The 21,137-nt window shown below is 64.7% G+C and overlaps 1 protein-coding gene across 1 annotated transcript; it reads left to right on the plus strand.

Moving 5' to 3' along the window:
- Positions 1–1,054: 1,054 nt before the first annotated feature.
- Positions 1,055–20,221, plus strand: COL6A1 (collagen type VI alpha 1 chain). Its single transcript, XM_028503650.2, has 35 exons — positions 1,055–1,254; positions 1,955–2,084; positions 3,659–3,859; positions 4,907–5,066; positions 5,244–5,372; positions 5,481–5,501; positions 5,667–5,687; positions 5,767–5,811; positions 6,618–6,671; positions 7,225–7,269; positions 7,398–7,424; positions 7,684–7,710; positions 7,800–7,844; positions 8,081–8,134; positions 8,284–8,346; positions 8,710–8,772; positions 8,929–8,982; positions 9,080–9,115; positions 9,271–9,333; positions 10,733–10,795; positions 13,262–13,324; positions 13,988–14,050; positions 14,414–14,464; positions 14,614–14,649; positions 15,166–15,228; positions 15,340–15,405; positions 16,036–16,071; positions 16,459–16,495; positions 16,784–16,792; positions 16,925–17,058; positions 17,305–17,414; positions 17,567–17,750; positions 17,850–18,030; positions 18,572–18,601; positions 18,785–20,221. The coding sequence occupies exons 1-35, from the start codon at positions 1,158–1,160 to the stop codon at positions 19,405–19,407; spliced, it is 3,084 nt and encodes a 1,027-aa protein (XP_028359451.1). The 5' UTR covers positions 1,055–1,157; the 3' UTR covers positions 19,408–20,221.
- The last annotated feature ends 916 nt before the right edge of the window (positions 20,222–21,137 follow it).

The raw sequence follows: 21,137 nt of genomic DNA on the forward strand, positions 1-21,137 counted from the left end.
TCGCTGGCCTTCGCAGGCGGGGCGGCTCCAACGCGGGCCGAGTGGGCAGGCCACGGTTTTGCACCCGGGTCTGACCCCGCTTGTTCGAACGAGACGCCCCATAAACAGCTCGCCCCTGCACCAAACCCCAGAGCATGGGGGGAGGCGCCCATGGCACAGTCCGGGTGAAATCGGTGGCAGGTAAAACTACCCATACGATTCGTTTATGAAAGCCCCATAAAGTGGGTGGGGAACGAGGAGAAAACATCGGAACCCTAGAAGGACCGAGAACTACAATTTCTGAAGTTTTTCTCAAACGTTTCCTCATAATGGTTATACAACGTTTGTATGTCTTGTAAACTATAAACAATTTAGGCTGGTTTTAGACAAGCGTCAACAGCTCCAGCTCCAGCAAAGGTCTTCTGGAAACTTCTCTCGGGGCAGGGGTTGGGTCTGACCACATCTGGAACCCACTCACGCAGGGCCTCAGATATGTATGTCTGCTGAGTTTGTTTTCCCACAGCAAAAAAAAATGACACATCTTTTCAGAACATGTATTCGACTGAACTGAAGAATTATATGCATGAAAAATAACTCCGAAACCCGACCGAGCAAATGGATTTGAGACGCTGAAACCAGCGACGTGCCGCGTGTAGGAAGCGGTCAGTGCGGGGATCAGTGAACACACAGGTCAGTTCCACGAGACGTCGGGCCTGGAAACCACCAAACAGCATCGCAAGGGGATTCATTTGTGGTCACGGCTCTTTTCTCAGGCACCGTCCACTCAACGGCACCTTTGTTCTGTGAGCACGGGAAGCACAGCCCCTCGCAGGCGAAGCGGGTCCTTCGGCAGAGCCGTGTCCTGGGCTCACGGCCGCCCCAGAGACCAGAGACTTTTTCTCTCACAGTGACTCAGCCCCGAGCTGGAGGAGACCCCAGCCTCCACTCCTCTCCTGGGCCGGCCCCAGCCTCCTCCTCCTCCTCCCTCTGCTCCTCCTCCCTCTGCCCCTCCCTCCCTCCCTCTCTCCTTCCCTCCCTCCCTCCCAGGCGGTAACTCCGGCAGAGCAGAGACAACTAACTTCTCTCTCTCTCCCGCTCTCTCCGTCTCTCTCTCCCTGGTTGCTGTCAGCCCACCCTGGCCCCTGCCCTCGCTGGATGGTGACTCGCAGGCCAGTGACATGAGGCTGGCCCCCGTTCTGCTCGCTCTGCTGCTGCAGGCCTGCTGGGTCACAGCACAGGACCTGCCGGCGGCCGAGAGGGCCATCGCCTTCCAAGGTGAGTGGGCTTGCTGACCCTCTCCAGCTGTGCTGTTTGCTGCCCTGGGAGGCAGTGCCTGGACGGGACGCATCCAGCCCGAGTGGACCCTGGCCTCTTTCCTCGGCCTGAGAGCTGTGGGTGGGGGGCCTCGTGGGGGTGCTTGAAATTCCCCAGCTCAGCAAGGCCCCTGGGCCCTGGTCACCAGCGCGGCCAGTTGGGTGGACCCAGTGAGGACAATGAACTTCATTTGGGTCTCAGCCTCCGGCTCTCCATGAGCAACTGCCCTGCCCATCAAGTGCTGGGTTTTTTTTCCTCTACCCCAGTTAATTCCATCTGATTCCTTGCCTGGCAGTCAGTCAAGAAACGAGGTTACCTGTTCCCACATACCTTTTTATGAAGCTCATGCCCCCGGTAGTAAATTTAACTTGGAAACGTAGTGAAACAGCAGTGGTCTGGGGTGGAGCCCCCTGCCTTCCGGGAGGCCCAGCAGGGTTCTCAGGACTGAACAGGGCAGGGGGGGTGGTTCTCACGGCTGCCCCACCCCATCGCTGGGGGCCAGCTTTTCTTGATGGAACCATTCAGTGCGGCAGGGGTGGCTGACTGGGGCAGTGGCCGGCGGGGTCAGAGTCGCCGGGAGAGAGGGTGGGTACAGGTGGCCTCAGTGCGTCCCCAAGAGTGCAGGGCATGAGCGGCGGGTCTCCTCCCATCCCTGGCCCAGACTGCCCCGTGGACCTCTTCTTTGTGCTGGACACCTCCGAGAGCGTGGCCTTGAGGCTGAAGCCCTATGGGGCCCTGGTGGACAAGCTCAAGGCCTTCACCAAGCGCTTCATCGACAATCTGAAAGACAGGTAAGAGGGCACACTTTGGCCTCTCCTCTGCATGTCCGTGAGCCTTTCAGAGGAAAGGCCGGCGGGCTCAGGGCACCGGCCGGCCTAGTGCCTTGCCTGCCACGGCCCAGCAGGGAGTCAGGCCCCAAGTTCCCCATCTGAGAAGGGAGGCGTTGGCCTGGTTGCTCGAGTACCTTCCCAAAGTCCACTGCGGTTCAGATGCAGCAAGGAAGGGTTCGGGATGGAGCAGGCTAGGGGAAGGGGGTGAGGGCAGTGGCCAGCAGGAGGCCTGAGGCGACAGTGCTGCGATGTGGGGCACCTGTCACCCCAGATGCACAAGAGGAACTGCCTCCCATCCCAAACTGAACAGGTTTAAACAGGTGGCCTGAGGCCCTGGGTGGCGCCTGGAGGGGGCGCACCTCGCCAACCACCTGGACACTAACTGCTGCCCACAGGGGGTGTCAGAGCCTGTGTCCAGACCCAGGGCCCCACCGTGCCCAGTGTGGCAGGCACAGGGGCCTGGGAGGGCCACCAGCTTCGTCCTGGGTTTGGGCATGGCACACTCCATTCATTCGCTTACTCATTCATCTGGGTGGTGAGTCCACAGCACTGGGAGGGCCGGGGGGGGGGGGGAGAGGGTGTGGCCAAGGACAGGGCCCGCCCACGGTGGAAGGGTGGAGCAGTAGGGAGGAGGGGCTTGGGTCAGAACCCAACTCCTTCCCCCACCTATGCAGGGCCCCATCCCTAGTACCAGCCCTGTCCCTGCTGACCTGCTGCCCAGGGCCCTGAACCTCCCCCCACCCAATGGGGCCACAGGGAGAGAGGATGTGGCTGGCCCATGATGCAGGGTGTTATGACACCTGAAACCCCACACCCACCCCGAATGCCTGGGTCCATGGGCCAGAAGGGTGCTGGGAGGTTCTGGGCAGCCATGTGGGCCGGCACCTCTGCCATGTGCCTTTGGCCCCTTAATCAGCCTTCTGTGCCTCAACTCCCCACCCCCACCATGAACCGGAATAGGCTCCTCTTGTGATCGCCACTGTCAGCACAGCCACAGGAGCTAAGTCCCTCCGTCTGCTGAGTGGGCTGCTAGGCAGGCCGCCCCCAGGCGTGGGCAGGGCAGAGCTGAGAGTCCCGGGGTCCGGGTGTACGGTGGAGAGAGGCGCGGAGTCCTGGCACCCCTCACTAGCGCCCTGCTCAGACCTGGCCTCACCCACGCTCCCCACGGCGGGGCCTGCCCCCACCACCCTGCCCACCACCATCCACTAGGAGGTGGACCCCTGGCGCCCCGCCCACCACAGCCTGGGCACGCACAGCTGCCCATCCGCAGTCCCTGGAACTCAGGAGACTGGTGGTTCGCTGGCTGCAGCCTGTGCCCCCTGACCACGCCGGCCTTCCCACACGTGGCCACCAAGTCGGGGAGTGGGTATCTTAGGGCTGCACCCAAGTCCAGCCCATGGCTGGCCGGCTCCTCCCTCCCGCCTGTGAAAGGGGCGACCTCGCGCCGGCTGGACAGCAGCTGGGGGGCATGCGGGCCGCGGTGCGCACTCGGGCTGGGGCCGGAGAGGCCCACTGCTCCCCCTCCGCCCCTGCAGGTACTACCGCTGCGACCGCAACCTGGTGTGGAACGCGGGCGCGCTGCACTACAGCGACGAGGTGGAGATCATCCAGGGGCTCACGCGCATGCCCGGCGGCCGGGACGCCCTGAAGGCCAGCGTGGACGCGGTCAAGTACTTCGGCAAGGGCACCTACACAGACTGCGCTATCAAGAAGGGGCTGGAGGAGCTGCTCGTGGGGTGAGCCCGCCCCCCCACCCCCAGGCCGTCTGTGGTCCAGTCCGGGGCGTGGCCCCTGCCTCTGGGGAGATGCCCAGGCCCCGCGTGTCCCCGGAGGTCTCCACCATCCTGACCCCAGCACAGTCACTGCCCCGAAACTGGCCAGGCCCAGGGGCTGCTCCCTGGCAAACTAACCTCCGGTGCCCAAGACCCCCCAGGACCAGTCCTAGTGGCCAACGGGATGGTGCTAATGACCACTGCCCAGTGTCCTCCATGGCCACCAAGGGTCACCCTGAATCCCTTCATCCCTCCATCCCTCCCTGGAGCCACCCCCTGGTCTCCTCAACCAGTGCGAGCAGCAGGGACCTGCAACGCCCCCATCGCTGCCACCTTTTGGCCAAGCAGGGGTGCTGCCTGCAGCCAGAGACAGACACAGAGACAGAGAGACAGAGACAGACAGGCAGAAGACAGAGACAGAGGGCGACACAGAGGGAAGGGACTCCCGTGAGAGCATCGGCGTCCCCAGCGCTGGCCCTCATATCACCCGGAACCTTTGCAGCAGTGAGCAGGCAGCAGCCGCAGTGTCCAGGGGGCGGGCGGGCTCCGGCTGCGGCTCCGCCCTGCTGCGGCCCCGAGGGCCTCGCTCACGGTGGGGGAGGGGACGTGCGCTTGTCTTCAGCTGTCCCCTCCCGCTGCCTGGGCTTGGGGTTCTGTGTCCAGACACCTCAGGGTGGGTGAGGACCGGTCCCTCTCCCCCGGCTGTGTGTGCATTTTCCACAATAGTCTTTTAGGGAAATGGGACCCCACAAAACTCAATTTATCCTGCTTCATGTCTGTTTGTATGATCCCACAGTATAGCAGGATCAGCAAAGACAAACGAGGGTCAGTGAAACAGGGACCCCACTTTGCAGAGCAGCTCGGGTCTGGGTCTCCCTCCAGGGTGTCAGCCCCCATTACCCTCCGCACCACGCCTCAGCCTGCCAAAGGGGGCCTCGGGCTGTCGGGGCCAGGGGTGGCCCGAGGGAGCTGGAGCCGGGCAGGGTCTCACAGCTGCCCACCCCCTCGCAGGGGCTCCCACCTGAGGGAGAACAAGTACCTGATCGTGGTGACCGACGGGCACCCCCTGGAAGGCTACAAGGAGCCGTGCGGGGGCCTGGAGGACGCGGTGAACGAGGCCAGGCACCTGGGCGTCAAAGTCTTCTCGGTGGCCATCACGCCCGACCACCTGGTAGGAGCCCCGCCCCAGGCCTGTGGCCAGGGAGGGGGCCCGTGGGTGCAAGACACAGGCACCCAGCTGCAGGGCGGGGGGGGGCGGGGGGGGAGGGGCGGGCAGGGAGCAGAGGCGGGGGAGGGGCCGCGTGCTCAGTCGTCACGGTCACCCTCGCTCTTGCCGCGTCCACCCCAGGAGCCACGTCTGAGCACCATCGCCACCGACCACACGTACCGGCGCAACTTCACGGCGGCCGACTGGGGGCAGAGCCGCGACGCGGAGGAGACCATCACGCAGACCATCGACACCATCACCGACATGATCGTGAGTGGCCGCCGCACGCACGGTCACCCTCCCACGTCCGGATGCGGGTGCCGGGACAGCCTGTGTCGCAAATATACGTTAATTCGATTTTTTTCATTTTGTTTTCAGAAAAATAATGTGGAACAAGTGGTAAGAGCCCCGCCCCTCCCCCACTGCCCAAGGTGCCACCGCTAGTCCCTTCCTCCCTGCTGCCCTGGGCACCCAAGCCCAGCCCCCCCCCAGCACCCACAGGTATCCGGGGGGCAGCGGCTGTGCCTGGCTTTCTAACGTGTTACTTTGTCCCCTCTCCCGCAGTGCTGCTCCTTCGAGTGCCAGGTGAGTGTGGGTGCCCCGCTCGCCCCTGGGGCCTCCTGGGACGGCCTGTCTCGGGCTGACTGTTCTCTCTGCCTTGCAGCCCGCCAGGGGACCTCCCGGACCTCGGGGTGACCCTGGGTACGAGGTGAGTGGCTGTGCCCTGCCCTTGCTTACCTCCAGGAGAGAGAGAGGTGTGGAGGGAACGTGGGAGGGATGTCCCTGCAGCCTGGCACCCACCACGCACCTGCCACGGGGCCAGGCGTGGGGACGGCAAAGGCATCCCTCCCTGAGCAGATGCCCTGGACTACGGGGAGAGGAGCCGGGCACAGTGACCCTGAGGCCAAGGGGAGGCCCAGGGCTGGTGTGAGGGATGGGGGTCTGACAGCTCCCTGGCCCCTCCCTGTGGTGGAGGAGCTGGCCCTTTCTGAAAGTGTCCCTGGAGCTCTTGGCTCCTGGAGATGGGCACACACTCGGGGCCCAGGCCAAGGTGGCTGACACACGGAGGTTTTGAAAATTAAGATTTGTTGCCGGTACTTACAAATTGGGACATTGGCAAGGAAAGTCCAGATTTCTGGCGTTTCCTTAAAAATGTCAGCTTCAGTGGCAGGAAGCCCTGTGGCCCCTGGCCACGGGAGCTGAGCCAGCAGCCCCCAGGGGGAGGGTCTCTGAGCCCACGTGGCCCCCCCAGGAGCCCAGCGCAGCAGCTGGAGTGGGGCACGGGATGGCAGAGGAGAAAGGTGCAGAGGCCTCTCTCCAGCTGGCGGGGCAGCCCCGCAGCCTGGTGGGGTGTGGGGGGGGGGCACATGGGGCTGACCCAGAAGATCCCAGGACGGGCCCCAGGTGACGGGGACGGTGGCCGAGAAGCATGCAGGCCTACGGGGGTCCCCCTCACCAGCGTCTCAGAAACGCTCGGGAGGCTGCCCCCCGACCTCGACCCCCTTTGTGTCCCAGGGCGAACGCGGGAAGCCCGGCCTCCCCGGAGAGAAAGGCGAGCCCGGAGACCCTGTGAGTGTCCAGCGCCCGACCCCGGGGCTGGGAGCGCGGAGAAGCCTGAGGGACCAGGCCACAGAAACTTCCAGAAGGACGGCCGGTGTCTGAGTGCCGTGGCCCTGGTCCTCAGAGGACACACCCCCGAGGGCAGCCTGGGCCAGGCACTGCACAGACGTCCCGTCCAGCGCACCCCGACAGCGGGACCCCCACCCCCGCCCGTGCCCCTCGGGCCTCCGCACGTGCCCAGCCCGTGCTTGGCAGGGAAGGCGGGGGGTCGGACAGCAAAGTCCCCCGATCTCCACTTTGGCCCTGGCTGGTCTCCCCACACCCCAGCCCCAGCTCCTCCCTGGAGCTCAGTGGAGGCGGGGCCCTCACAGCGGAGCAGTCCCCTCAGACGCCAGCCAGCAGGGCGGCAGCAGCGGGCCAGCTGGGCCAGCTGGGCCAGCGGTTGGCGTGCCCAGTCTCTCTGGCTAACGGGGCCGGAGCGGAGTGGGAGATGAGGCGGGCTGGGTGGGGGCTGGCCCCGCCCACCCCAGGGGTCTAACACACACCCCGCTTTGTGTTCCAGGGAAGGCCTGGGGACCTAGGACCTGTCGGCTACCAGGGGATGAAGGTGTGTCTTCCCTGCTCCGCCACAGAGGGCTGTCCTGGGGCCGAGCCACGGCACACAGGAGCTGTGCCTGGGCACCAGGCCCTGGGACACCCCTGACAGCCCCCTCTCCTCCTCTGTTTGCCTCGTAGGGAGAAAAGGGGGGCCGAGGAGAGAAGGTGAGTGAGGCACGACGTTGAGGTGTGCCCCCTGCCGGGTGCAGAGCAGTCCCCCCTCACCTGGACAAGGACAACATCGCCCAACCCCAGTGTGGCTGGGCCCCAGCAAGCTGGTGGGGGGTTGACTGGCCTCCCCTTTGCAAGGGACCCGGGAGACTGCCCCCTCCTTGCTGTCCTCCTCCACTTCCCTGGGAGGACAGGGGGACTCTCCCCATGACGGGGGGACCACCCCCCTCACCCTCCCTTCCCATCTCTGCAGGGCTCCAGAGGACCCAAGGGCTACAAGGTGAGTGTGGCAGTCAGGACGTGTGTTCTGCCCCATGGGTGGGTGGCTGTCTGACCTCCATCTGATCCTTTGGCCTTTGTCCCTCACAGGGTGAGAAGGGCAAGCGTGGCATCGACGGTGTGGACGGCATGAAGGTAACCCCCAGCCCGGGGGCAGGGCTGGGGGCCAGGGCACATGGCAGACAGGGAACCAGTGTGGGCACTCCGGAGGCAGTGGGAAAGGCAGGAGACATTGCCGAGCCCCAGGTACCCGTGGACCCGAGCCACCTGGCCAAGATCAGAGCATCTTCCGGAGTGGGGCGTTCCTGGGAAGGGGGTGGATGAGCCAGAGCCACAGCACTTGACGACCAAATCCTCCTCCCTCCTTCCAGGGGGAGACGGGGTACCCCGGCCTGCCGGGCTGCAAGGGCTCGCCTGGATTCGATGTAAGTTGCTTTCTCTCGCGATACTTTAAGACTGGAAGTGCTTCTGTTGGCGGCCTTCAGAGGCCACCGGAGGGCTGTGCGGCATGCAGGTGCGGCCCGGTGGCTGCTTGGTTAACACCGTGGACTGACTTCTCCAATCCTCTCACCAGGGCATTCAAGGACCCCCGGGGCCCAAGGGCGACGTGGGTGCCTTTGGACTGAAGGGAGCAAAGGTCAGTGGGGCCCCTGGGGCTGGGGCTGGGGCTGGGCCTGGGGCATTATTGGCAACTGAGTGAGTGTCCCTAAGGTGTGTGGTCCAGGCCCACAGCCCCGGGAGAGGTTGTGGGCTGCTGCTGTGCTCTGTGGGCCGGCGCAGAAACTGGGGGTCGGAATGGCGGGTCAAACATCACAACCGATGGGCAGGGGCATTTGTTTGAGGGGACGCTCCGTCTACCCCGTGTCACTGCACCTCAGACTCTCCCACTCCCATCACACCTGCCTTCTGCAGCGGGGACGGGGGACACGGCGCCTCTGGTCCCCTGGTTCCCCCCAAGACAGGACAGGACAGGAGGGGCTGACCCTTATCATCTTTCCAGGGGGAGCCTGGAGCCGATGGGGAGCCTGGGAGGCCAGGGGCCACAGGGCCCTCCGGAGACGAGGTGAGCATGCACACAGCACCCATGCCACCCCCTCCCTCCACCTGAGCCTGGGTGGGGGTACCGGGGCCCTGGGAGAGGCTGCTGCCAGGGAGAGGCCAGCCGCAGTGCAGACACTGCCAGGCCGGAGATGGATGAGTGTGCCCTTGCTCCCCGCAGGGAGACCCTGGAGTGCCCGGTCCCCCGGGAGAGAGGGGTGAGGCTGGCGACGAGGTAAGCACCCACGTCTGGCCTCCTGCTCCCTGTTCCTGAGACTCGGGCTGAGTTCCCGTCCCAAACTAATGCTTCTGTCCGCTCCTCTCCATCCCAGGGCAACCCGGGGCCGGACGGCAATCCTGGAGAAAGGGTGAGTCCGGCGCGGGCTGGCGCCCTGGGCTCTGGGCCTCCCTGCTCAGCACCAGACGTGGCCGCATCACCAGCTGGGAGCCTGCTGGGGGGAGTCGGCTCTGCACCGAGCGCTTGAGTCCCTCCAGACCTCACGTCCTACCTCTCTCCACACAGGGTGGCCCTGGGGAAAGAGGACCGCAGGGAACCCCAGGTGCTCGGGGCCCGAGAGGAGACCCGGTGAGTCACCGTTCGTTAGCCCGGGGCCCCATCTCCCTGGTGGGGCAGGCTGATGTCAAGCTGTCAGAATCACAGGACACCTGCCACCAAGTCCCTCCAGCCCCTGCACTTCTGTTTTCCCGAACAAAGACGCTTCCCACCAGTGCAGGGGGCGCAGCGGCTGCTGCCCCCGCCCTCGCCCAGACCTGCAGCTGTGCCTGAACCTGGGTCTGAAGGCAGGCAGGAGCCAGGCCCGGGCAGAGGCCAGCAGGGCAAAGTGCGGGGCCTCTCCCCCGACCCCAAGGGCCAGCTGGCACGGGAACGAGCGTCTGACATCACGCGGAGGCGCTGTGGGTGTGCCCTCTGACGTCCGTGGTGTGTGCACACACGCACCCTTCAGGTCTGCAGCTGTGGGTCTGACACGCCCTTCACGCAGCACACTCCTCATTCCCAGCTCTGGGTCTTCCTAGCTGCACAACTTTCCCTGTGACTCAGTTTCCTTAGCCTGGCCCCTCCCTGCACACCTGGGCCTTTTCTAAATACCTGCAGCCCGCCCCTCACTACCCCCACCAGCTGACCCAAACAACTCCACAAACATTTCTGCAGACAGAGCTTGCGTGCTTCTCTGGATCATTGTTAACACTTCAAGGGCAGGAACATCAGGAGGCTGCGGCTGCACAAACCTTGGGGCTAGGAGGCTGGTCCTGGCCCAGTGGCCAAGCTAGGCATTCTCCGGCCCCATGGCTCAGTGGCAAGGTTGTGCTGGTTCCAGAGGGCAGGTCCCAAGCAGACTCTGTGCCTGGTTTTGGGGGGAGGGAGGGCAGGCCCCACCCCACATCTCCCGAGTTAGGGGGAGAGGGTTCAGAGCTTCCAACCTCAGAGGCGGGCGGGGCCTCTGCTCTCTGCAGACCTGGGCAATGCCGCCACTCCTCCCGGCACAGGACGCCGGGTGAGGCCACGAGAGGCCTGTGCCTGGTCAGGTGCCCCACAGGGACCGTGACTTTACCCTGAGGCCTGATACAGGGGTTGAGGAGGGCCATCAAAGCAGGGGTAACCTGACGTTGACCCCCTTCCAAACCCACCCAACTGAGATCAGGAAATGGGACCAAAGGCCAGGCCACGCCTCCGGCACGCACACCTGGCAGAGAGCGACCCCATGACGGGGCCACAGCTCCCAGGACCCCGGCAGTGAGCCTCCTGGGGAGGAGGCAGTGTAGGGAGTGGCCTTGGGCCGCAGGAGGAGCCGCTAGCCTGCTTGCTGGGTCTCACAAGTCACTCGACAGCTGAGCACGTGGCCACACTGTGGTGGAAACGCAGGACAGTAGGAAGGAAGGGTGAGGCCTGGGTGCACAGTGGGCAGCTCTGGCCCCCTAGGCCTCGCCCTCCCCGGCCCCCACCTCACCAGCTCGTTCCTTTTCAGGGTGAAGCTGGACCCCCAGGTGAACAGGGACGGGAAGGCCCTGTTGGCGTCCCCGGAGACCCGGTAGGAAGCCCGGTCATCTGAGGGAGTGTCCAGGTGGCAGCCGGGCCGGCCTGCTCGTCTCGGAGCAGAAATGCTCCTAGCGGCTCAGGGATCTGCGGGGAGGGCTCTCTGCTGTGGGAGGTGTGGCCGGGGCGTGGGGGTCAGGAGCCAGCTGCAGGGGCAGCTGGAGTCAGGGCGTGGGGATGGGTGACAGTGGGCCTAGCTCCTGTGGCCCCCAGGTGCGCAGAACTCACAGAGGGACCCCCGTTCGTCATCTGGGGGGCACTTGGCAGGACACAGAGCTGAGTGGGAGACTCTCCCTGTCCCCCCAAGCTCTGCCCTTGGGGTGTGTGGGCAGAGGGGGGGGGGGTGCCCTGGCTTGGTTGGGGCTAGAGGAGGGCTGTGGAGGGTGGAGGCCAATATCCAGGTGGAGAGGGGGTGGGCAGGGCTGGCGGCAGAGGGGGTGAGGGAGCCCCAGGCCCCTGGGCACAAAGCCCCCCGCCCTTGCCTAGTGCGGCTGGGTCGCTGAGGGCAGAGCCTTGGACTGAGGCATCCCACCTTGGAGCCCCCAGGATACAGGGTGGCAGGTGGGGGAGGGGGAACTTGTTCAGCTTTTGGAGCCCAGGTGTGAGATCCTGGCTGGAGGTCAATTTGGGTGTGTATTGCATAGAAGGTTCCAGAATTCCTAAAGCCAGTGCTGGGGAAGGGTGGGAGAGTGGGACCCTGAGGAAGCAGAGGGTCTGACCCTGCCAGGGCACAAGGCTGGGGGAGGAGTTGGGAAAGGGTGCAGACCCACCCTCGCCTCCTCAGTGGCCTACCGGGCAACCTCCCGGAATGCACGCGCCGTCTGCCCCACACGGAGGCTGCCCCAGGGTGTGGCTTCACGGGAAAACACTCGATAAACACCAGCACCCGTCTTCCGCTCTGGCAGCTCCTTGGTCTCTCCATCTGTGTGTCTGTCCACCCACCCACCCATCCATCATCCCTCATCTCCTCACTCACCCAGCCACCCACCCCTCCCTGTCAGGTGTCCATTATCTATTATCTGTCCCTCCCGCCACCACCTACCCCCCTACCTTTCCACCCCGTACCTACCTATCCGTCTATATCAATGATTTATCCGTCGTCTAGTCACCCACTCCTCCACCCATCCGTTCGTCCACTTTCCTTCCATCTTGAAATACATCAAGGCTATAACCAGAATAAATTCTTAGGAGCAGAATTTCTCAGCCAAGTGACGTGTGTGTGATAATCGCCAAATAATTCTTCGTGCGAGGGCAAGAGCCGCCCAGGTTGGAGGGACCCCTGGCGATGCTGGGGCGGCCTCTTCCTCTGGGAGGAGGCCCTGGTCCCTCCGGCCTACGGCCCAGCTGGGGACAGCCCGCCCCCAGCCCGTGCTCCCAGCTGCCGCAGCTTGTCTGCCAGGGGCTGGGGAGGGTGGGTTTAGGCAGCACTGGAACCGGGTCCATCCACCCTGGATGCTGGACTTCCTGGCCTCAGCACTGCTTCCGCCCCTTAGGCTCCCGCTTTCTCCCCGCCCCACCGACACCCCCAAAAGGCAGTCAGCTCCCACGCCAGGGGTCCCCTTCAGAACTTTCTGGGAAAGACGTTTTTTTCCAAATTGCAAGGAAAAGCAGTTGAAAACTGCAGACAGTGGAGGAAAAGTGCAGGCCTCCCCCTCCTCTGTCCCATCCTGCCCTGGGCCCCACCCCTCCCACCTTTGTGGAGGCCGGCCCCGCCCACCAGGAGCGGTGGGGAAGCCACAGAAACTCTGCCCGGGGTTTGTCGGGTCTTCGCTGCCTTTGGTGGGTCACCAGGTTCCTGTTCCTTGGGGGAGGGTGGGGTGCTAGTAGGGACCCAGAGGGGACGTCAGACGGGGCCTCCCACGGGCCCAGCCTGGGGCACCCAGGGCCTCCGTTTCCATCCTCCCTCCTGCCCCCTCCCCTTTTCATGTCCCATTTCGGCCTCTCAGGGCCCAGACTGTGAACCCTGAGGGTGCGGGGTTGTGGGGGCGCTGCTGGTCCTCCTGGCCAATGTGCAAAGTGTGTGGTGCTGACGCCGCCTGAGGTGCCAGGACCAAGGGCCGCAGCCGGACCCCGGCGTGGCTGTGGGGAGGGCAGTGACCTGGCAGCAGCTGGTGGATGGAACAGGCTGGATGATGGGGCGTCACCACAGGTGGGAGAGGACCTCGTCCAAGAAGGACCTGGTCTGGAAACCCCAACACAAAACAGGGCGTCTGAGGGCAGGGCCCCAGCCGGTGGGGCACGGGCGCCAGCAGGCCCGTGAACTCTGTGTGCTCACCCTCCTTCCTCCAGCCCGGCTGGGGGTGTCCATGAAGTGCTTGGGGGGCCGAGACCCTGGGGCCGGGAAGGGCAGGTGATGCGCCTCCAGGGAGGGCGTCGGTGGAGCCGGCCGGCCAGTCACGTCGGGGCGAGGGCTGGTGTAGGCAGAGAGAGGGTCCAGTGGGGCCTGTCCATCTCTTCGCAGGGTGAAGCTGGCCCCCCGGGACCTAAAGGATACCGAGGAGACGAGGGGCCCCCGGGGCTTGAGGTGAGTAGCCCTCCATGCCCTGGGCTCCAGGAGGGGCCAGCCCAGCCCCCAGCCCCTTCTCTCTGCCCAGCGCTTCTCTGGGCAAGGCCCCTGGCTGCTGGCACATGGAGAGGTTTCATCTCATTTTCACACACGTGGCTTTCAGGACATGTGGAAGACGCAGACAAAAATTAACAAGAGAACCAAAATCTAAAATCGTACTACCCAGAGATGAATAATACGAAAAATTTGGCTTATCTCTTTCCAATTTCTTTTTCTTACTTTGCACGTTACACCTGAAATTCGACTTCACAAGGTTTGCTTTTTTCGTGATGAGCCTCCTCCGGAAATCCCAACAGTTTTTCAAAACAGTGCTGACACGCGCTTTGAGCCACGCCCTAGTCTGGGTCTGCCTGTCTCTCCCAGCGCCCGTGCCGGGCCCACAGGCGGCTCCCGATTCCCGGCCTCCCTGTCCGTCTCTGCTCGTGCACCGCTGCCCCCGGGGAGGGCCCTGAGCTGAAGGCCAGGGCCAAGCCCCGGGTCCTGTTCTGCTCCGTCTGCACCAGCCCCGGGACCCTGGGTTTTGGGCCCTTCTTTCAATCATAGCCCGGCCACTGTTCCATTTAATCCTCCCTCTCCTGTTCCCCCGTGAGCTCTTCCCAAACCCGCTCCTCTCCTCCTTAGGGTCCCAGAGGTGCCCAAGGGCCTGTAGGACCCCCCGGTGACCCTGGACTGATGGGCGAAAGGGTGAGTGATGGGCCCAAGGGCACAGGGTCCTGCAGAGGCTGACACCTGGTCGCCTGAGACCCTCAGAAGCCCTGGGCTTGCGCTCCAAGCTCATGGAGTCTGACTGAGGGTCGTGGTTGAAGTAACTAGACGGGGAGCATCCTCTGTAGGTGACTGTCCCCTCAGTGTCCGTGGACACTGCAGTCACTGCGGTCACTGTGGTCACCGAACACGTGGGCGCTTTGCTGACCCACCTGCTCCAAGGTCTGGGAGAGGTGGGCAGGGGACCCCAGGGCAGTTGGGGCTGGGAGACGCCTTCCAGGCTGACCAGGGACCCAGGCCTGGGCGGCTTCCACAGTGACAAGACATGGTCTGCTCCCCCAGGGTGAAGACGGCCCGCCTGGAAATGGCACTGAAGGCTTCCCCGGCTTCCCTGTGAGTGCCCCCAACCCCCACTACCACCCTCCTGGTTGGCAGCCGGGCTCACGTGGGCCGAGGGTGGCGCCCAGCAGTGGGTAGCTGGGTTGTCCACTTTGGAGGCCCCACGTCGGAGCCTGGCGTGACTGCCCTGCCTTCCTCTGCAGGGCTACCCGGGCAGCAGGGGCCCCCCCGGGATAAACGTGAGTACCCACCCACCGCCGGGCTGCTGGTGTGCACACACACACATGCACACCAGCGAACACACACACACACACCCTTAGCCCAGGCTCTTTGCCAGGGCCCCCAGCATGTGTCTTCATCCGCGGGCGTCCCCACCGGCGTGCCCTCCGTGGCTGACATGCCCTCAGGGTGTGTGGGAGCGGGGTCCTGTTCCAGCCTCCCCTGCACCCCAAGCTGGCCGCTCTCGGCCTCAGTCCCCCCCCCACCCCAGAAATGTGTACCGGGGGTGGGGCAGGCAGTAGCTCCACTGTGCTTTTCCTTTTAAAACTTCTCCTCAAAAATGAAATGAAACACATGAACTGCACCGTGGTAACGCTGGTTGAAAGTAGAAAACGTGGGGAAGGAAAGGAGCAGCCAGGACGCTTGTGGCAGACGAGCGGCCTTTCTGTCCGAGGCACTCGGCCGGACGCCCGCCGGAGCCCCGGGCCCAGCCCCGCCCCTGCGCCCGCTAACGTGTGCTCCCCCGTCACCTGCAGGGCACCAAAGGCTACCCCGGCCTCAAGGGGGACGAGGGAGAGGCCGGAGAGCCCGGAGAGGACGTGAGTGCTCCACCGCCCAAGGGCCCCCGGGCCCCCGGGTTGGGGAGTCCCGAGGGTGGGGGATGGGAGGGACAAGTGGCTGTGTCTGTGACACACGCTGCTTCCTTCCAGAACAACGACATTTCACCCCCTGGTATGAAAGGCGCGAAGGGGTACCGGGGCCCCGAAGGCCCCCAGGTGAGTGGAGGCGTGGCTAGCCCAGGGGGCCGGGTGGGGGCAGACGCACCTGAGGCTGCAGTGGGTGGCGAGGGGCTGGGGAGAGGAGGTTGGGAATTGGGGGAGCGGATCTCTGGGGAGGTTGCGGCTTTGACCAGTGGGACCGGAGGGAGTGGACAGTTCCGAGGGGCACACTGGGGTGGTGAGCGGGGAGGGGAGGAGGGCCGGTCGCCAGGTGGCAGTGACAGAAGCGCGGCAGGGCCTGCCCTGGCTCTGCGCCCCGCTGACCCTGTGTGCACCCAGGGGCGGGGGGACGTGCCACTGGGCTGAGCAGAATGCTTCGCCTGGGCAGCGAGCGTGGGCGGGCTGCACACGGGGGCCTGGCCAGCACACTCACTGGCCACCAGGGAAAGGACTATGCTGGACAGTTGTCACAGAGTGAATGGCAGTTACTGGGTCTTCTCCAGCCCTCAATGTGCGGAAGCCTCTGCTGTCCCTGGGGCCTTCAGGGGACTCCTAGTGGGAAGTGGAGTCACGGGGCCCCCCACGGGGGGCTTGTCAAGAGGTTCTGTCAGACCCTCGGTTTGGGGACCTGGCGAGTGGGGCTGCAGGGGAGAGCTTCCAGCCCTTCTCCCACCTTTTCTCTGACAGGGACCCCCAGGACATACAGGACCACCGGGACCGGATGTAAGTGGGGTGTCTGTGCATGTCCTTGGGGACCAACCACTCTGGCCAAGGACCCCAGGGGGGTGGGAACCAGTGACAGCAACAGGGGGACATGGGAGGGCCACTGAAGGGACATGGCAGCCACAGGGAACACATGAGGCCATGGGTGACACGCGACGGCCACATGTCAGTGACCACACCAGGTGTCCGTGCCTGGGAAGCAGGGGCCTACGGACAGAGCAGGGCACGCCCCAGGAAGTGAGAACCCCCTGCATGCCCCCAGTCTGGCTGTGGTCCCAGCAGAGGGTGACCCGGAGGGCCAGCCTCACCCCCAGCGCCCAGGGTCACCCAGACCGGGTGACGGATGGGCCAAGCAGCCCGTCACAGAGTGTCTTCTCCCCTCCCTAGGAATGTGAGATTTTGGACATCATCATGAAAATGTGCTGTGAGTGTCTCCTCCCTTGAGTAACTCAGTTGGAAAGAGCATGTCCTGCACCCAGTGTCTGAGTGAGGGGGAGACACGTGGGGAGGGGGCAGGTGTGTGTCCCACCAGTGAGAACGTCCCTGGGGGCTGGGCCACTCTCAACCCGAGCACCAGCCTGCCTTCTCCCCACACTGCGAGGCGACCGGGAACCCCCGTCAGGGAGACCCAGGGAGGGGGAGCTAGCGGGAGGGTTTACACAGGACTCAGGGGCTCCACGTCACCTGACCTCATCTCTCTCCTCTTTCCCAGCTTGCTGTGGTGAGTGTCGCTCTCTAACTCGTGTGGTTTCAGCTTTTGGGTAGGCCAACCCTGGGGGGTGGGGCTGTGCCCTCCTCTGCCTGCCTGTTGTGCAGCTGCAGCAGCTGCCCCTGCCCGCCCTGCCCCCCACAGAGTGCAAGTGCGGCCCCATCGACATCCTCTTCGTGCTGGACAGCTCCGAGAGCATTGGGCTGCAGAACTTTGAGATCGCCAAGGACTTCATCATCAAGGTCATCGACCGGCTGAGCCGGGACGAGCTGGTCAAGGTGTGCCCCTCCCTGGCCTCTGTGCTCTGGGGAAGGCAGTTCCCAGGAGGCAGGGGTCTTCCCTGACACCAGCCTGGAGAGGGGCCAGGGCCTGGGGGCCCTGGGGAGACAGGGCATGGTGTTACTCGAGAGCCAAGAGCCCAGCCTGCCAGCATGCGAGAGTGGCGGCCAGGCCTGGCCTGGGGCAGGTGGAGGGTAAGGGGGCTGGCCGGGGCTCTCCTGACCTCGGCGCCTGTGCCCGCGCAGTTCGAGCCCGGGCAGTCGCACGCAGGCGTGGTGCAGTACAGCCACAACCAGATGCAGGAGCACGTGGACATGAGGAGCCCTAACATCAGGAACGCCCAGGAGCTCAAGGAGTGAGTGTGACCCACCCAGCCGGCTGCAGGGGCGGCCCTAAGAGCCCACCCAGCCCTCAAGGCAGGCCCAGGCCCCGACCCTGGCGCTGACCCCGTACCTGACCTGGGCCCCGGCCCCGGCCCCGACGCTGACTGTGCCGTGGCCCCTGCAGAGCCGTCAAGAAGCTGCAGTGGATGGCGGGCGGCACCTTCACGGGCGAGGCCCTGCAGTACACACGGGACCGGCTTCTGCCGCCCACCCAGAACGACCGGATCGCCCTGGTCATCACAGACGGCCGCTCGGACACCCAGAGGGACACCACCCCGCTCAACGTGCTCTGCGGCCCTGACATTCAGGTGGGGCCACCTCCAAGCCGCAGGCTGCCGCCTCCGCACCGTGAGGCGTGGGGCACCCCCCCCCCCACCAGGGCTGGCTGACGCCGTCCCTCCCCACAGGTGGTCTCCGTGGGCATCAAGGACTTGTTTGGCTTCGTCGCGGGCTCTGACCAGCTCAACGTCATTTCCTGCCAAGGCCTGGCACCCCAGGGCCGGCCGGGCATCTCGCTGGTGAAGGAGAACTACGCGGAGCTGCTGGAGGACGCTTTCCTGAAGAACATCACCACCCAGATCTGCATAGGTGGGCGGGGGCGGGGGCGGGGGCGGGGCCGGCCAGGTGCAGGCTGCCCCCATGAGGCTGTGCTGGAGGCAGCCTCACAGTGAGCGCCGGCAGCTGGCCGACGGCCAGAGACAGCCGCTGCCGGGCCAGACATGGGCCCTCCCCCCACACAATGGGCACGTGATCGGCATCGCCCGGGGGTCGCATGGCACCGTGACAGTGTGTCACGGGCTGCCTGACCTGTAGACTGTCCGCGCTCCTCTCCGAGCCTCGGTCTCCCCATTCCCAGGAGCGGCCAAGTCTCTGCCTCACCCCTCACTGGCCTGGTGGGATGATCACACAGTAATGCCTGGGGACCATTCCTTCAGCTCGAAGGTCCACAGCTGAACAAGGGGACGCCCTTCCTGGTGGTGTAGAGTGGGCCAGGGGGGCAGGCTGGCCAGGCACTCGGGAGCACCGCCCGTGGAGATGCGCTGGTGCCCTCTTTGTCAAGGGTGGGTGACAGGTGGAATGACGGTCCCTGTGATCGCCGGCTTCATGCCACGTTGTCTTTCTCCTACAGACAAGAAGTGCCCGGATTACACCTGCCCAAGTGAGTACCTGGGGCGTGGACAGGGCTGGGGTGGGGGACCCCCGTGGGGAGGGTCCGGAGATAATGAAGGTTGGACAGGGTCTGGCTTCCCCAGGCTCGGGCGGGCACCCCTGGCCGCCCCCCACCCCGCCGGCTGTGCTGGGAGGCCCTGCCATGTGCCAACCTGCGCCCCTGCCCCCGCAGTCACCTTCTCCTCCCCGGCCGACATCACCATCCTGCTGGACGGCTCGGCCAGCGTGGGCAGCCACAACTTCGAGACCACCAAGCGCTTCGCCAAGCAGCTGGCTGAGCGCTTCCTGACGGCGGGCCGGGCCGACGCCTCGCAGGACGTGCGCGTGGCCGTGGTGCAGTACAGCGGCACGGGGCAGCAGCAGCCGGAGCGCGCCGCCCTGCAGTTCCTGCAGAACTACACCGTGCTGGCCGGCACCGTGGACCGCATGGACTTCCTCAACGACGCCACCGACGTCAACGACGCCATCCGGTACGTGACCCGCTTCTACCGCGAGGCCTCGTCCGGCGCCACCAAGAAGAGGCTGCTGCTCTTCTCCGACGGCAACTCGCAGGGGGCCACGGCGGCGGCCATCGAGAAGGCCGTGCAGGAGGCCCAGCGGGCGGGCATCGAGGTCTTCGTGGTGGTGGTGGGCCACCAGGTGAATGAGCCGCACATCCGCGTGCTGGTCACCGGCAAGACGGCCGAGTACGACGCGGCCTTCGGCGAGCGCCACCTGTTCCGTGTGCCCAGCTACGCGGCCCTGATGCGGGGCGTCTTCTACCAGACGGTGTCCAGGAAGGTGGCGCTGGGCTAGCCGGCCTCCCCACCTGAGAAAAGTAACAATGTGACATGAATCTTCCTGACCAACCCAAATCGCCAGATTTTTTTTTTAAAGGAAAAGCTTGAAGAGCTGCCAACACGAGCGGGCTCCACGCCCCGGTCCTGGGACCCTGTGCCTTTCCCTGCACACCCGAACCCTCGTTGCACCGCCCCGAGTTAACACCCCGAACCTCCCTCGGCCTGCGGCCCCCCGCCCATCAGAGCCCCTGACCCCTCACTTCCCTGGGGTGTCAGCTGCACGCTGCCCCGGACCCCCACGCGCCCTGTGGGACCCCCACATACCATCTCATTTACCCCGAGAGTCGGAGCCCACGCCCTAGTTCACGGGAGATGACCAGCTGCCTCTCACTTTTGGAAAGCCAGCGTTGAGAGGATTTCCGAGCCGCTTCCCAGGAGGGTCCCCTTGCTCACCGCCCAGACCGTGGCTCCGGCAGCCTCAGCCGGAGAGCTCAGGACGGCGCCCCAGCATGGGCCAGCACCACCGGAGAGCCGCAGAAAATAGTGTCTCCTTGACCCTGTGTCCTTGCAGACCCGAGAACAACGGTGCTATCCTGTCGACCCCCTCCCATCTGCACAGAGGGGCCCGGCCCCGGGCCATCTGGTGGCCCGGAGTGACATGCTATCTTCAAAACAAGCTAAGCTCCCTTCCCTCAAGGGAGCGGCTGGTTCTGCGTCCTATAGAAAGAAGACCCTCTTTCTTCGTTAGTTTTACTTCTACTCCTTCCTGTGTTTTCTCAACCGTGTCCCTGTCCACAAACTTTCCAAATAAAAGTTTTCACTCTTCTCTTTGTGGTTGTCTTTTCGAGGAATCAGAATCCCCGCCGTGTCTGCACTTGGTGCCAACAGGAGGACTTGGAGGAGGCCAGGGTGTCTGATGGGATGCCCACCCTCGGCTCAGTGCTGGGGGGAGGCGTAGGGGGTGCCACGCCCGCGCACGTGCGTGGGACGAAGTCACAGCCATCAGAGCCCCAGTGCTCTCCTCTCCCTGGCAGGGCTGGCGGGGCACCAGGGGAAGATGTGGGTCCCGGCCGCACTCGGCCAGCAGGAGTACAGGACAGGACACCCATGCGGTGGGGCCCCGCATCCTCATCAGAGGAGACGTCGAACACTTCCCTGTTTTGAGCCAAGGCACCTCCAGCCTCTGGACGTGCCTACGGCAGGGAGGCCGGAGGGCCAGCCTGACAAAGGCGACTTCGTGGAGGGTGACCTGGGCCTGGGCGCGTGAGGAGGCGCCTGCCCCTCCCCAGCCTCCCTCCAGCTGGGTCTGGGGTCTCTCTCTGCTCGCCGGGGGGTGGCCACCCAGGGACCGCTTCCTGAGGGAGAGGGAGAATCGGAAATACACGTTTCCCCTTTAAGAAGGAAGCGCCGGTTCAGTCCCCGTGACTCATCTCTAACTGGAATCCTCTCTAACTGGAACCAGCTGGCGGAGAAGGCAAACCGAAGTCAGGGGCACTTCCCTGCACGCCGTCCTTCCCAGCCCTCGCCTCCCCACACCCACCAGGAAGACACGAGGGGCCCCTTCATTCTACAGAAGTCATTTATTTCAAAAGTACGCTCTGGCCCTGGCCAGGTGGCTCAGCTGCTTGGAGGGTGGTCCCCGCACACCAGACGGTTGTGGGTTCAATTCCCGGTCAGGACACAGACGGGAGGCAGCTGATCGATCTTTCTCCCTCTTTCTTTCTCTCTTTCTTCTTCTCTCTCCAA

The sequence above is a fragment of the Phyllostomus discolor genome, chromosome 2 (genome assembly GCF_004126475.2).
Source record: "Phyllostomus discolor isolate MPI-MPIP mPhyDis1 chromosome 2, mPhyDis1.pri.v3, whole genome shotgun sequence".
In the NCBI taxonomy this organism is placed as follows: domain Eukaryota; kingdom Metazoa; phylum Chordata; class Mammalia; order Chiroptera; family Phyllostomidae; genus Phyllostomus; species Phyllostomus discolor.